Source organism: Juglans microcarpa x Juglans regia, chromosome 1D, assembly GCF_004785595.1.
Source record: "Juglans microcarpa x Juglans regia isolate MS1-56 chromosome 1D, Jm3101_v1.0, whole genome shotgun sequence".
Lineage (NCBI taxonomy): Eukaryota > Viridiplantae > Streptophyta > Magnoliopsida > Fagales > Juglandaceae > Juglans > Juglans microcarpa x Juglans regia.
In genome coordinates, this window is record NC_054594.1 from 2,273,108 (window position 1) to 2,288,554 (window position 15,447).

The 15,447-nt window shown below is 34.6% G+C and overlaps 1 protein-coding gene and 1 long non-coding RNA gene across 2 annotated transcripts; both read right to left on the reverse strand.

Annotated features, from left to right (window-relative positions):
- Positions 1 to 2,003: 2,003 nt before the first annotated feature.
- On the reverse strand, positions 2,004 to 2,580 carry LOC121250027. Its single transcript, XR_005937693.1, has 3 exons — positions 2,531 to 2,580; positions 2,372 to 2,445; positions 2,004 to 2,186 (listed from the first exon to the last, which is right to left on the reverse strand). It is a non-coding gene; the product is annotated as an uncharacterized LOC121250027 (long non-coding RNA).
- A 2,741-nt stretch (positions 2,581 to 5,321) lies between these two features.
- LOC121249403 (CDPK-related kinase 5-like) lies at positions 5,322 to 11,823 on the reverse strand. Its single transcript, XM_041148113.1, has 11 exons — positions 11,023 to 11,823; positions 9,218 to 9,348; positions 8,796 to 8,837; positions 8,508 to 8,616; positions 8,034 to 8,112; positions 7,648 to 7,944; positions 7,455 to 7,567; positions 7,234 to 7,341; positions 7,095 to 7,157; positions 6,837 to 7,004; positions 5,322 to 5,890 (listed from the first exon to the last, which is right to left on the reverse strand). The coding sequence occupies exons 1-11, from the start codon at positions 11,611 to 11,613 to the stop codon at positions 5,750 to 5,752; spliced, it is 1,842 nt and encodes a 613-aa protein (XP_041004047.1). The 5' UTR covers positions 11,614 to 11,823; the 3' UTR covers positions 5,322 to 5,749.
- Between the last annotated feature and the right edge of the window lie 3,624 nt (positions 11,824 to 15,447).

Sequence of the window (15,447 nt, forward strand, 5' to 3'; positions counted from 1 at the left end):
AAACATGAGGTTTTGACAGCATGCAACATCATGCCGTGTGCACAGCTGGCCCATGCGGGTCCTATGCGATGCACACAGCACCACATGATGCAAGCAGCCCTGCACGATGCGTGCAACACCATTCTACTTGTTGCACCACATGATGCAAACTGCCAAACACGATGAGCTTAGCACCACACGGTGCGCTCAGCACTACGCGATGCGAGCAGCACCCGTGTGGTGAGCCACCACAGTGCACGCAGCACCTGGTGAGTAACAACACTGTGAGTAGCGTCATGGTGCACGTCACTTGGTGAATCTCAACATATATTGTATTCTCATAAATGCAATACAATATATATACAAATCGATAGATGAATGCATAAAAAAAATCCATATAGTCAAATACATCTAGTAATGGCGCAATGTTCATGTAAACGGAGATAAAAACTTACGATAAGAGATCATGGCATTTCTAACAGTCTCAAAAATGTTTAATAAACATAGACTCATCACATTATTTATACACATGATCAGATTCATAGAACGTAAGAAAAAAAATATCAGTATTACATGAACAAGAAAAACAGAGACATATATATCACTTGGAACAACTAACTATTACTCTGATACCAATGCTAGAATTTATGTAAATATACACAGCGGACATGTGAGTAACGCGTAAGAACCTGCCCTTAGAAAGGGAACAACAGCTAGAAACGATTGTTAATACCCCGTAGGTTAAGGAGCAAGAGGAGAAATCCGCTTGAGGAGGGGTTCGCGTCTGACTAGCTAGTTGGTGAGGCAATAGCTTACCAATGTGATGATCAGTAGCTGGTCCGAGAGGATGATCAGTCACATTGGGACTAAGACATGACCCAGACTCCTACGGGAGGCAGTAGTGGGGAATTTTTCGCAATGGGCGAAAGCCTAACGAAGCAATGCCACATGGAGGTAGAAGGCCTACGGGTCGTGAACTTCTTTTCCCGGAGAAGAAGCAATGAAGGTATCTGAGGAATAAGCATCGACTAACTCTATGCCAGCAGCCGCGGTAATACAGAGGATGCAAGCGTTATCCAGAATGATTGGACATAAAGTGTCTGTAGTTGTTCCCAATGGTATTATCTGTGTAGTTGTTCCACAAGTAAATCTAGTGTTCAAACCTCTGATTTTACCTTCATCCAGTGTGTGTGTGCGCACTACGTAGATAAATCTAGAGACACGCTCAATATGCCCACAACCTAAGAATTTTCATTCACTATACAGAAAGACTCCCAAATGCCAAGATGATCTCTGTCAGGGAAAATCAGTCCTCGTATGGTAACTGTTGGTTGGCTAATGTTACGGCCATAACTCTAGGCATAACGCCTGGAATAATGCCAGGTGTTTTGCCTAGCATCCCAATAAGGGAAGTGGCAGGGGCACGCCCACTAAGGGCGCCCCTGCTTTATTATAGTTCATCTAACCTAAACTATTCACATATCTTCAATATACACAGCCCAGCTCGCATATATAGATTGCTAGCTACCATGCTCATTTAACATAGGGATGCAATGGTAATTTCATATTAGCATGATGTTAAACTACAATACCATTAGACTGTTCATCCGGGTTCCGGACCGGATTTCCAGGTATACTCGACCCGGAACCCGAGCTTCAAACCTAAGCCGGGTTTCGACCAGGGTTATGACCCGGGCTGGAACCTGGATGAACCCGAGTTTCTACAACCCGGAAATCTGGGTTCCAGCTTCAACCCAGTTTTTTCTTTTTTTTTTTTTTTAAATAAAAGCCTACAGTATCTATTTTTTTCAAAAAAATAAAAAAAAATAAAGCTCAAATTTTTTTTTTTAAATCTAAAAGCCTATGTTACTGAAAAGTTGGTCATATATATATTTAATTTGAAATTAGATGATCATGTACATGTAATATATTCCATATTCCAGTATGATAATACTACTGTTAAAAGTGATCGATCAAGTAGTAGTACTTCTAACCTCTACTACTGTTAAAAGTGATCGAAATGCATGCAATAATGTAATTCACTACATATTAAATTAAATTACATTACATTACAAAACACAAAATTATAATATATGAAAATTACAAAATGCTTCAATTGAAAGTTTGAAATTGCCATCTATTCAGCTGCTTTTGTGTCCTTCAAGTGTTTACTAATTGCATCAGCACGTCATGAGAAACTAGGGAACCTGAAAAAAAAAATTTACTAATTACAAAATATAAATTGCTATGAACATAATTTGCTTACATATTGGCATCAATTTTCTTTCAAATGAAGGCAGAAATGCACATTCATGAACATAGTACTATCCTGTTTGCCACATGCCCACAAGTTACACGTCTAAACTTGATTATGCAAGAAGAAAGTACTTACTCTAAATTTTTTTCAGCATCAATGGGAAGAGAGACTCACAGCATCCTCTGTTGAAAATAAAGCTAGATGATTATCTAAAAAAATATTAAAAAATAAGTTAGATAGATAATAAACCGAGATAGATAAATATTAAAAAAATATTTCAAGTTTCAAACTTACCTTCAAGTTCCATTGACTGTACATATTCTTCCAACTCTCAGATGTCGACAGGTTTGGTCCTTAACCAATTTTGGGTGCAAATGAGGGCTTCGACAGTTTCAGGAGACAATGAACTCCTAAAATGATCCAATATTCGTCCTCCAGTACTTGTGTGATTGAAATTATATCTATATTATTGCAGGATGTTGCCATAAAGGTATTCGCCAAGCAAGAATATTCAGATGATATACTACTTTCTTTCAGACAAGAGGTTTGCCTTCTAGTAGTTATCTTGTTATTGTAGATGCTGGAACGTAATTGGAACGTAAAAAATTTATTAGCTTGAATTTTTTGTTTTCCTGTACTTTTTTACACCAACCCATATGAAGTCATATCTTTCCATTTTTTGCGAATATATTTTTGTTGAACACTGATATTAAAATATGGCTTTATTTTTTAAGGTATCTCTTATGAAAAGACTTCGACATCCAAATATTTTGCTCTTTATGGGAGCTGTAACTTCTTATGAACATCTCTGCATTGTTACAGAGTTCTTTCCAGTGGAACTTTCCAACGAGAAAAAACAAGAACACAGTTCAAAACAAAATGGTTAAAATATAGCCCGAGTATACATCCAACAACCAGAAGACAATAATGGATCAAGAAAGCAAAAATTAAAGACAAATTACTCGAAGATCTCCACAATCAGGTTTGTGGAGATCTTCGAGTAATTTGTGATCCACGGTACATTCTCAACTCTCCTTTTCAGAACTCTATATTGCATGCATTTGTGATATATTCTTCTCATGTTTACCTATGTAACAATATCAATACTGATGGGGAACTTTCCAAGAACGTGGTGTAACACTTGTGCTGATGGGTGTCACATATCTATATTTAATTGATGCAGTGGAAGTTTGTTTCGCTTACTATAGAGGAACACAACAAAACTAGATTGGAGGCACCGTGTACATATGGCTTTGGATATAGTGAGTATTACTTATATTTCACTTTTTCTTTAATTTTTCAATGTTCTGTAAACAGATATGCCTCGAGCATTTGACAAACTCCTTCTCATTTTATTTAAATCTACCGTATGCAACCTAGTGACTTAAAACCCATATTTTAGAGGCCTAATGACTTTATGAAGGCCTAGTGATAAATCAACACTGCCATATAAACGGTTTATAATAAACCCACCTTATACATGATTTTGTTCGATGAACATATAAATCAATCAGCACTACTTGAGCAGAAGAGGAAGCATCATCCATTAGCCAACAAAAGATACTCAAATAATTTTCAACCCAAACCCAGATCAGGCCGAGTCCTAGACTAACGATTGTGAACAACAATTTTTATCTTGGAGCTACCAGATCATATATATGCAGAAATGATACTTTTCTCTCTTGGAAAGCCAAACCCAGAAATCCAATGGAGAGAGAGAGAGGGAGATAGAGAGAGAGAGAGTGAGAGTGAGAGAGACAAACTCACGGGGTCACGATAAAGGCAGGGATTTAGGGAAAGGCCGACCGTGACGGAGATGTGGCGGTGGCAATGGAGTCGCAGCGAGGAGGCACGAACTTAGGGTTTTTTTAGCAAGTGTAACGAGAAAGAAAGGAGAGAGAGAGATCGAGAAAGACAGACTGGGGGGGGGGGGGTTTCTTTTACGAATCTTAAAACCTAGGTACCAGGTTTAAAACCCGGTACCCGGGATTTGTAACCCGTATCCGGGCCGGATAGGTCCGGATTTTCCAACCCGGGTTCCAGCCCGGATCAAATCCGGGCCGAAACTCGAAACTGGATCCCGATTTTCTGGGTTCCGGACCGGGCCAGGAAAAAACCCGGCCCAGTTGAACAGTCTCAAATACCAACATTGGAGGGGGAGTGTACAGTTTACCAACTGATGAAAAATTGCGAGCCCAGAACTTATTCCATCAGATCAGGGCATATAATTGAAAATTTTAATAGAATTCCGGATACCGGTTAACTGGTTATTCAATTACTAATAAAAAAGAGGATGAGGTTGTAGGTTGATCTTATCCCATGGAGTCATCTTGTTCTTTTGTAGATATAAAAAAGAGAACAAGAAATCATGTATATAGTTGCTACTGAGGCGTACATGCTGCAGAAAAATACAAAGTGCTGAAAATAATAAGAGAAGTGAACGTTTTTAATATGATAATATGCCCAACAAAAAATTAAAAATAATAATAAAAATAAAAAGACGAAATATACCGTCTTAGGTAGGAAGAAAAAAGGTTGCCCCCGAGAGAGAGATTTAGGCTCAGTTTGTATTCACAAGTCATCTCAACTTATTTCAACTCATCTCACTACTATTCATTATTATTCATCAACTTTAACTCACAAATCTCACTACTATTCACAACTCGTCTCACTACTATTCACAACCCATCTCAACTCATCTTCGAATCCAAACGATACCTTAGTGCTTATAAACTTAAGTGTCTCCGAAAAAACTTCATACCAATATTTATGAATCGTTCTGCATACAATTTAACCATAATTATGATTATTACATGCATACTTATTTTATTAAACATGACGCAGACTAACAATGATACAATCACTGTAAACTCCCCGTAAATTCATTGCATGTGGTGTTGATTTGTCAGTTATTATCTGTAACAGAAGAGTCTAAGACAATTCCACCTTCAAAAAAAGAATACCCATAATCTCAAACTGAATCAGCAGAAAATCATTCTGTCCAAGCCAGATAGACTTGCTAAAACAAACTCTAAACAGAAAATGCAACTATGATTTACATGACATTTAGCTTTGGACAGAGGAGTGAAGATGGGAAGGAACGTATGATTAAAAAGAACTAAACATGGAGTATAATCTAACACAACTTTTGAATATGTCAGACAATTCCAATATGTCAGAAGATTAACAACAACCATTTGATAAATATTCTCACCTGCAACTAACGTAAAGCTTTACAGAAGAAACACAAAACTCATCGACTTCTTGGCTTGAAGGAGCACAGGGGTCACCTCCAATCCTGAGTATCTGTACGCAAGCCAAGTCCATTGAGATGAAAATAGTCCAAACTGACTGTGCTGATCACAATTGGAATGGAAATTATCAATGAATATTAAAGGCCTAGAAAGTGCCTCAATCCCCCATGACCAGCCATTTTGCAGGTCAGGACAGCATAGCACAACTAATGCTTCTTGGTTCTCTAGCATGGGTTCTCTAGCATGGATTTTGAACCTGTTATTGACCTTTTGCCAGGGTTCGGCTAGATACACCGTGCAACAATTTGACAAACCCAAGAAAACTCAGCTTTCCATCAGTATGCCTAACCCAATCGTGAAGAACAGCATGAACAGGGACTGAAGGGCCAAGGCAAAGTTCCTGAAAAAATGTGCAAAAAGATAAAAGGTCAGTCTGCATCATGTGTGTTGACAAGATGAATGCAAACATCACTGTTTCTTCACCCATGTCCAACAACAAACTGAATCAAAGAGAAAATGCAAGAGTATTTTGTTCATATTCCAATTTTAATGAGAAAACCAGCAGTAAAACTTCCGAAAAATGGATAAGCCAACAGAATGTTGATGGGTTTGCATTTCAAACCAATTAACAGAAATTAGGAAACTCAACATTGAACTTAATGAACATAAAACGTCTAATTCATATCAAAAGCACTCTTAAAAACCAAGTTAACTCAGGCAATCAGATCAATTTAAATAGTTAATAATCAACCAGATAATCAACCAGAGGGATCACTTGACAATCACCCTTAAGGTTCATTAATACAACACAGACCATCATATATGGACCAAATCAAGGTTAGCCCAAACTTGGTCTTAAATAAACCATTTATGAACAATTACCTCAGAAATGGAAATAAGTTTTTGCAAGTTCAGCAAATTACTAAGCTACTAACTCGTTTTACACTCTTAAGCTGTGATCCAAAACAATGATTTCACAACTCCATTAAGAAATTAAATGTAGCACAGCTTGGGGGGGAGGGAAGAGAAGGAAGAAGAGAACCATGGAAAAAAGTGTTTACAGGATCAAAATTCAGAAGCAGCTATGATCAATCCCAGTACATGTCAACACAGTTATACAAACATCCTGACCAACTTTCCCAATAGCACAAATATTCGCATTGCAGCCAAAAGGAAAATGATATCTGAAATACTTGATTCTCCAATCTACACCTCCTCAATATGCATCCTTCTGTTGTTGTTAAGTGACATATAGAGTGGCACATTGCTAATATAAGTAAACATACCGAGGCACACAGGCTGACATGCTTACATGCACAGTTATTTTATTTTTGAACCAAACGTACCGAGGCCAACTCCTCAATGACAATAGCTCTGTTTCCATCCTTCTCAAAAATTTCATAGGCACAACGAGCATGTTGCTCCCACCGATCAAGAGCCTCAAGTTGATGCACACTTAGTGCAGCTGCACAGAACTCCTCAAAGTCCATCCTTCTGTATTGTAATGCATTAAGCTGCAACCAAAAGAGGCATCACAACTTGCCATTAAAGTAGAACAATAAAGAAAGATAATTGTCGCATCCATTTCAGTTGAATCTTCCTACCGACACTAGAAAATCAGGGACACGTGACTCCTTCATAGCATCCGTGGCATTTTTCATCAAGGCCTGATAACAGCTAAAGAGTGAGACCATAACTTACAACATCCAGTTTTAAATGTAAAGCTTATATAAATAAACCAACCGCTTTCATATTATCTAAGCTTATGGTGCCATTTTTGTTTGGTTCCAATAGTGCAAACTGCTCCTTCAAATAAAATAGCTCATCTACTGTCAATGTTTTAGATAGTGCCTGTGACAAAAAATGAAAAGGAGAAAGTTAATTTTACACACTAAACACATCTTTTTTTCCAAGCAAAATAACAATGAGTGCAATATTCATCTCCAATGGCATCGTATACACACCCTTAAAGCAGCTTTTCGTAGAGATGATGAACGCATATAAGCCTTCATGAGTTTGAATATTAGTATATCCAGAGGCACTTTTACACCATTAGAACTTCTAATCCAAGGATGACCTGCAAGAGAATCGCTTGAGCAACTATAGGTACATATGAGCAACAACTGAGCACTTTTGGCAGTGGATGAGGCACCATACTTAGAGCTTGAGCAGCTGTCATTCGTTTCCGTGGGTCTTTATTCAATAGGCGCTTAACAAAACCTTTAGCCTCAACAGACAATGAGGGCCAAGGTGGTTCATCAAAACTTGGATCAGCTTTTAATACAGCTCGAAAGATCCCAGATTCAGTTCTGGCCCAAAACGGTCGGCTACCACACAACAGGATATAAGCTATTACACCAATACTCCAGACATCTGCCTCTGTACTGTATGATCTATGCAGAACTTCTGGAGCTACATAATATGCACTACCAACAATGTCATTAAGCCTTTCATCTGCAAAGCATTTGAAACACTTTAAACCATTGACACATTCAACGAGCTACAAAACAGCATGCAGAGGTATTAAGACGATGACGACAAACCTGGTTTCACAAAATCTGACAAGCCAAAATCTATGGCCTTCAATTGTGAGCTTTCATCCTTTGATGTAAAAAGGAAATTCTGATGCAGCAAATAACTATACATAGGTGAGAACAAATCAATGAAAACAAAACCTGAGCTCAAGAACCACATGCGGTAAGAAACATTGAAGTTATTTTTTACAAGAATCGCTGAACAGCCGATTTATTAAATTAACTACATCAGATAAAATCTATGCTCACTTAGCTTCCATATCACATACACCCTGGCAAACTGCAGGCTGCCGGCATTTACAAACTAATTTCTCTGTTTATTCTTGCTCTCTAGGGGGGGTGCGGGGTGGGGATGTATTAGAGCCATCTAGAAGGATTTACTGTGAGACAATTACATCAAAGGAATAATCTCTATCTAAAGGTGGACTCCAGCAGAAATCAATCTAATTTCTAAAGTTACTTAAAGAATAGAATATACCCCACCTCAGGTTTGAGATCACGGTGCACCACACCCTGGAGATGGCAAAATGCAACAACATTTAATATTTGTATCATGACAGCCTTTGCATCGTCTTCTGTGTATTTCCCGCCCCTGCAGAAGAAAAGGAACAATGACATTAGATACACAGAGAGAGAGAGAGTTGAGTTTCACATGAGAGCTTTATAAGCTACTGATCAACTTTGTCTTTCATAAGTTTCCTTTGCTCTCCTTATCCATCAAATTTAATAGGCTCAAAGAGTATTGGGTCTTACTAGCAAAGAAAGAAATACCTTGAGAGTATTCTGTCTAAAAGCTCCCCTCCTTCGCAAAACCTAAGAGATGCATGACAATTTATCATAGTTCGTTAAAATAAAATTTCATATCAATTGCGGATGAGTCTTCCCACTGGAGAAAGAAGAAAATAAAAAATATTTTCCAATAGTTGTAAAATAGGGTTTTAGTACGTCTGCTACATTAGTACCACAAAGGGATACAAATTGATGTGACACTAACAACTACATGTGTCAGTGTCTCATCAATCAATACATGATTCTATTTTTTTTTCAAAATTGACCGGCATGTTGCTACCACAAGATAGTACCACGTCAGTTTGTACATCTATGTAGTACTGAATGTTGCAGCTCAAGCATTTTCCTATAAAATATTAAGAGCGGGATCTGATTCGATGAAAGGGTTGCAGCAAGAGCCTTACTCCATTACTATGTACACATTATCGTGGTCTTCATAAGCATCATAGAACTGTACTAGATTGTTATGCCCGGTCAATGCTCTCAATATTTTTACCTCCCTTCTCACATCTTCAATGGCAATGGCAGTGTTCATCTAACAAAAATGATGAAAACAATGATAAGCAATTTAGACAGTAACAAAATATAAAAGACAGCACCTTACAGTGCTATACACTATACAAATTTGTTCCAGTCCCACCGATGCCAAAAATAGCAAGTTGAATGAAATGCAAGGAACAACGGATCAATTAACAATACAGACAACAAACCTGTTAAAGGAAGATGCGGCAATGACCAAAAGTTGGTTTACTAGTAGCAAGTGTAAAATTTGTAATAAAATGTACAAGCATATTTTTTTGTAAACCATGGGTCATATAAAAAAAAAAAAAAAAAAAAAAAAAAAAAAAAAAAAAGAAGAGGTAGAATGGACCATTTCTTGTCTATGTAACATTGTGATGACATACACTTTTTTTGCATGTTGAGATAAGATGAGAAATCTGTAAATAGTAGTGAAATAATTTGTGAATAGTAGTGAAATAATTTAAATTCAGATGTTTTATGAGGTTTTGGAAAATGAGAAATAAAAAGTTGAATAAAAAATTATAAAATTAAAATATTGTTAGAATATAATTTTTTAATTTTATTTTTGTTTTGGGATTTGAAAAAGTTGAATTGTTTTTTGTATTTTATTTGGAAGTTTAGTAAAGTTGTAATAATTAGATAAAAAGTTGAAAATTTGAAATTGAAAAGTATGTTTTAGTGGTATTTGGATGTTGAGATGAGATGAAATGAGATGGGATGAGACCATCTCAACATCCAAATGGGGCCTAACTATGTTGATCTCCCACATGGAAAGCCTGTGCGAGCGAAACCTTTTAGCACAAGTTACTAACTGTTCATATCTCTTTCTTGAACATTCTGCAAGTCCCTTGAACTAATTTGAAAGAGCATTTATTCACAGCATTCCCCCCAATACAGGTGAATTATTTTCAAAAATTTCAAAATTGTGTGATAATTACCCAAGTAATGCAGCAGAATATTTTTCCAGACTTCACTATCTATTAGGGAAAATTAAAAAAATCTTAAAATAATATATGACAGGTTCATGGTAAAAATTAACTCTTCCATATTTTCTGTAACTAAAGGTAAAAGAATTACTCGTTCCTCTGGAATGAAAAAATTGTCTAAACCAGACATTACTTTCATACCAATAAACAAGAAGAAGAAAACTCAATTGTAGGACTAAACCTTTAAATCTAATTGGCTACTTCTAAAGCCTAATACTCCGTAGCCAAGCCCGAGAATTGGTTGACCAAATACTTCTACTTAACAACAAAAGTAATAATAATCATAATCAAATCTCCCACGTCATGGTTGGGCCACTAGCGCCAGTTTTATTTAAAGAAAATCTAAACTCCAATCATGTCAGACCCCCCACTTCCCACCTTAATCAAATAAAAACATCTGACAGCGATCAAAGACCATTACATATAATGCAAGAAACCACTGACAAACCACTCTTACAGTGAATAAAATCGCTCTCTTTCACAGGGAGCAAAGTTTTTTTTTTTTTTTTTTTTTTTTTTTTTTTTTTTTTTTTTTTTTTTTTTTTTTTTTTTTGCGTTTCCCACCCAGATTACAAGCTAAATCCTGCTGACGGATCCAGATTTTCAGAAACCACAATTCACTAACTTATCTATTCATGTGAAGTAACTAACAAATCCAGAATAATAAGAGCGAAAATTCTAGACATGAAATTAAGGCGAACCTTGGCTTTGGGTATGACTTTTACGGCGACCTGTTGGCCTTTGAGCTCGCCCTTCTTAAACTTGGCGGCGCAAGTGTACCCGAAATGCCCTCTCCCAACCTCGTCTCCCAGCTCGTACTTGCTCCCGAAGTGCTTGGAGAACCCGAAGCTCTTGTCTAGCCCGCTCACGTGCTCCGCCTCGCTCCCTTCCGGTATCGATGCCTCGTTCGGCTTCCCCAAGCCGTGTCGCCTCGCAAGCACTGCCCGTATGTGCTTCGCCGGCGACGGAGGCGGGAACGGCCGCTTGAAGAACCGGTTAGGCGTCGAGTTGGAGCTCACATTTGCCGGAGATCTCGCCGGAGACTTCTTAGAGAAGAGATAGTGCGCCGGACTGGGACTGTAGAACGGAAAGAACGGAGATTTCTTCCCGTTCTGGTGGCCGGCAGGGTTTTGGCTCTCGCCATTGGCGGAGCTGGAAGTTGTTTTGGTGCCATCCTTGGCGGGGACGGAGTTACTCTGAACCGGAATAGACTTGTCCTGGACAGGTTGAAGATCAAGTTCCAGAGAAGAGGGGCTGGGATTTGCGGAGGGCTGGGAGATGCAGAGACCCATCCGATAACCTCCCAAAAGCAGAGGTGCCTGGAATTCACTGGCAATTCAAGGTCAGAGCATCGCAATTCTTATGGATGATGGATTTGGAATTCTTCGAGAATTGCATTTAAAATGAGCTACGGAGAGAGAGAGAGAGAGAGAGAGAGAGAGGAAAGGTTCGTCTCGGAGTGAATGGAAGCTTTAACAATGGTGCGAGAGAGAGAGAGAAAGCTAAAGGGTGGGATCTGTAATAGAAACTATTATTTTATTTTAAGGAAAAATATTTTAAAAATCGCGTTCCCAATATATATTAAAAACAAAATACACGTGGCGCGCATCGAGGCTATTTTCCTTAATTATTGCAATATTATAATTCTAAGTAAATACTAAGGTCTTGTCTAATCGGCCATTCTTTTATATTTTGATATTTCTATATCACTCAAACATAAATTATTTTTTTCTTTTTTTTTTCAATTATTACTTAATTATTAAATTTTTTTAAAACGTACGAATAAAATATAAAAAATAATATAATTTTTTAAAATTTTAAAACAAAAATTATATTAAAAAATTATATTTAAATATATTTATTGACTTTATAATATTTTTATTTAATTTTTATTTATTTTTAAAATCTAAAAATATTCTAAATGTTAAAACGAGTCCTAAATATAAATATATAATTTGAACGTAAAATTTTATATTATACTGTATTTTAACGTGATTCATCATATTGTAGAATTTCTTATCTATAAAATAAATATGAGGTATTATCTTAAACTAATATATAAATTTTATAGATAATTTTCAAAGAGCTCTAGCTTGAAGAAGATATCATGACCATTTATAAGCAGTCTAACTAACAATATTTATAATGGTTTATTGAGAACATATGAATAAAATTAAGAGTTATTTTATTCATATTTTTATACTATATATTTTTTAATAAAAAATAAAATTTTGGTTTATATATATTAAATTATTCATGTTTGTTACCCTTTATGTTTTGGTCTCTTGTGTTAATAATACCCATATATTTAAGAATTGTTGACTCCAGAATAAGCTTTTAATAATATTAATGGAGTTGCTGAGCCCAAGAAAAGGATGGTTCAGAGAATAGCTGACACAAGAGCGGTCCAATTCACATGAAATTGAAGCAAATGTGCAATTAATGAATGGCTGAAAGAGAAGGAGGCCTCAGACTTTTCTATGTCAATTTAACATGGAATAGATTTATTTATTTATTTATTTTTGTAAATATCTATTAACATAAAACCTCGTTTTAATTAACAAAAATCCAATGAAAATAAGAAGTCAACAACATTATCATTTATCAATTATAAAACTAATCTTCACTTATATCCTAATTTTAAAATATAGATTCTACAAATACACTTTTATTAAGATTAAAACACATGTTTTATTAAAATTAAAATGATAATAAATAAATAAATAGCGTGACATAATTTTATCGATCACTTATATCCTAATTCAAATATAAAGAATTCTATTCTCAAGTTGATATGTAGAGTATATCATCCACATCATTTAAATAGTAATATTTGATTTATAAGATTTAATTTTAAAATCTATCTTTCAAATTAAATTATATAATATAAATATTTTACTAGATGTATTTTAGACTGACTTGAAAATAAATTAACCCTTTACATATATATTATAAAATAAATTTATTAAAATCCAAACGATAAGATAAACGGAAAAAATAGATGACGTAATACAATTTTGCTAATTGCAAATTAATTATAAAATTGAATACCTCAATTTTCTTTTGTTGGTTTTAGTTTTATTTTTCCATCTTTAATTAGGGAAGGGCTGAGGAATAGTATACCCTGTCATGACGTAAGAATGAGTTCATTCACAAGACTGAGTAGATATCCATTTTATTTTATTTTTATAAAATATTATTATTATTTTTTATTTTTTGTACTGTGGAAGCTGATGCATGCCGCCCAGGACACCAACTTCATGTTGTCACCGAAAGACAACATAAGTTGTGTTTGTGAATGAGTGTTTCGCAGGAAGTGGCAAACACATTAAAAATAAATAAATAATTCTACTTACATCTTTTCATACTCCACGTTTCTTTTAATTATTTTTTCTCATAATAAGTATATAATGCGATGAGTATGATAATTTAATTATTTTAATAAAAATTAAATGTGTAGTATAAGATGAGGTTCGGATAGTGAAAAAAAATGATTTTAAATGATAATTAAAAATAAAATAAAATATTATTTTTAATATGAGAATTATTTATTATATTTTATATAAAAAATTTTAAAAAATTATAATAATAAAGTGAGATTGACTTTTGCTTGAATCAAACCGGGTAAGATGTAGCTATGGTTCTGACATTTGTATTATAATGATGTTGACAATGATGATGACCATGAAACTCCCCTTTTTTATTGACAACATTATTAGTGCCATTTTAAAATTAATAATATGTTCTTCAACCCTATAATTTCCTTTTTGACTTTTTTTCCAGTGGCATATTCATGATAGAACATCGAGTTTGACCACCTAAAATGATCATAAAAGACATAATTAGTTGGTTCCCATAATTCAATCTTTCTAAAGTTAAAAGGAAAGTCAAAACCTAGTAAATTCTTTTTATCTAAAATTTATATTTTTCAAGTAATAAAAAGATAAACATAAGAAATAGGTCAAATATTTTGTAGTATTTCTTTTTAATTTAGATTTTAGATTTTTAGATTTTTATTATTTTTAATAATTGATATATTATAAATATGGTTATGTAAGAAGAATGATAAGTATAAATAGTATTTATTTTATTTTATATATATATATATAATATATATATATATATACATTTCGATTCTAAAGAGGCGAAATACCTCTTTAGAAAAGTGAAAAAAAAAAACGAGTGGAATTAATATCTACTGCACCCAAAAAGTAGAAAGTTGTCAACCTCTGGTTTATCTGCCTGTGCATTATTACGTACGAGCTTAGCCCCACGCATCCTGCGCATGCTTGGCTTGCACAGACCTTAAAATTGAGTGCACTTAATAGCTCCATGGTCCCTTCTCTTCCTTCCCCGCTGCGTACGCCCACAATAAATAACAAAGTTGCGGTTTATATTACACGATATAAGATGAAATGATATGAAATCGAATGAAAATTAAAAATTAAATAAAATGTTATTTTTTAATAATATTATTATTTTAATATTTAAAAATTTTAAATTATTTATTATATTTTGTATGAGAATTTAAAAAAATTATAATGATGAGATTAGATAAAATGAAACATTTTCACTATTCAAACAGGACCAAGTGTTTTATCTATAAAAAAATTTTATAAAAATAAATTCATAAATTGATATGCTTTTATACATTAAATTTATTTATAATAAAAGTAATTTTACAATCTAACGTATCACATAAAAATATGTTAGTTTATAGATTTATTTTAGTATAATCTTTTTATGATTAAAACATTTGTCTATGAAGAAATCGTAGTTTTGGATGGGAGGAAAGCACTACAATTTTATGAAACCGATTGGAACAAACCATTAATTTAGTACATGTCCATATATAGTGCCAAAAAACTCGTTTTTACCTATTCATCTTTTTAATCGTAATTGGTATCTAAAACAAATTTGGGAATATTGCCAAAAAGAAAGAGAGAAAAAATGGCAAATTTGTAGCTCAACCCAAAATCCTAAAAATGGGAAGCAATATGAGGAGCTTGATAGCTAATGGGTTGTGAAAGTGATCCAAAGATCTTAGTGAATGAGACGCAAGGCTTGCTATGATTATATGCTTGGCAGACACCCTGCATCGACTTCAATATGACATGCAAACCAAG

Bases quoted from the DNA above. Each gene is read 5' to 3' on its own strand.
- LOC121249403 (XM_041148113.1), bottom strand. From the start codon at position 11,613: ATGGGTCTCTGCATCTCCCAGCCCTCCGCAAATCCCAGCCCCTCTTCT. The intron at 9,349-11,022 runs GTTCGCCTTAAT...CATTTTTGTTAG, and splicing joins AAGTCATACCCAAAGCCAAG to ATGAACACTGCCATTGCCAT. The intron at 7,945-8,033 runs GTTTGTCGTCAT...AATGCTTTGCAG, and splicing joins GTCAGATTTTGTGAAACCAG to ATGAAAGGCTTAATGACATT.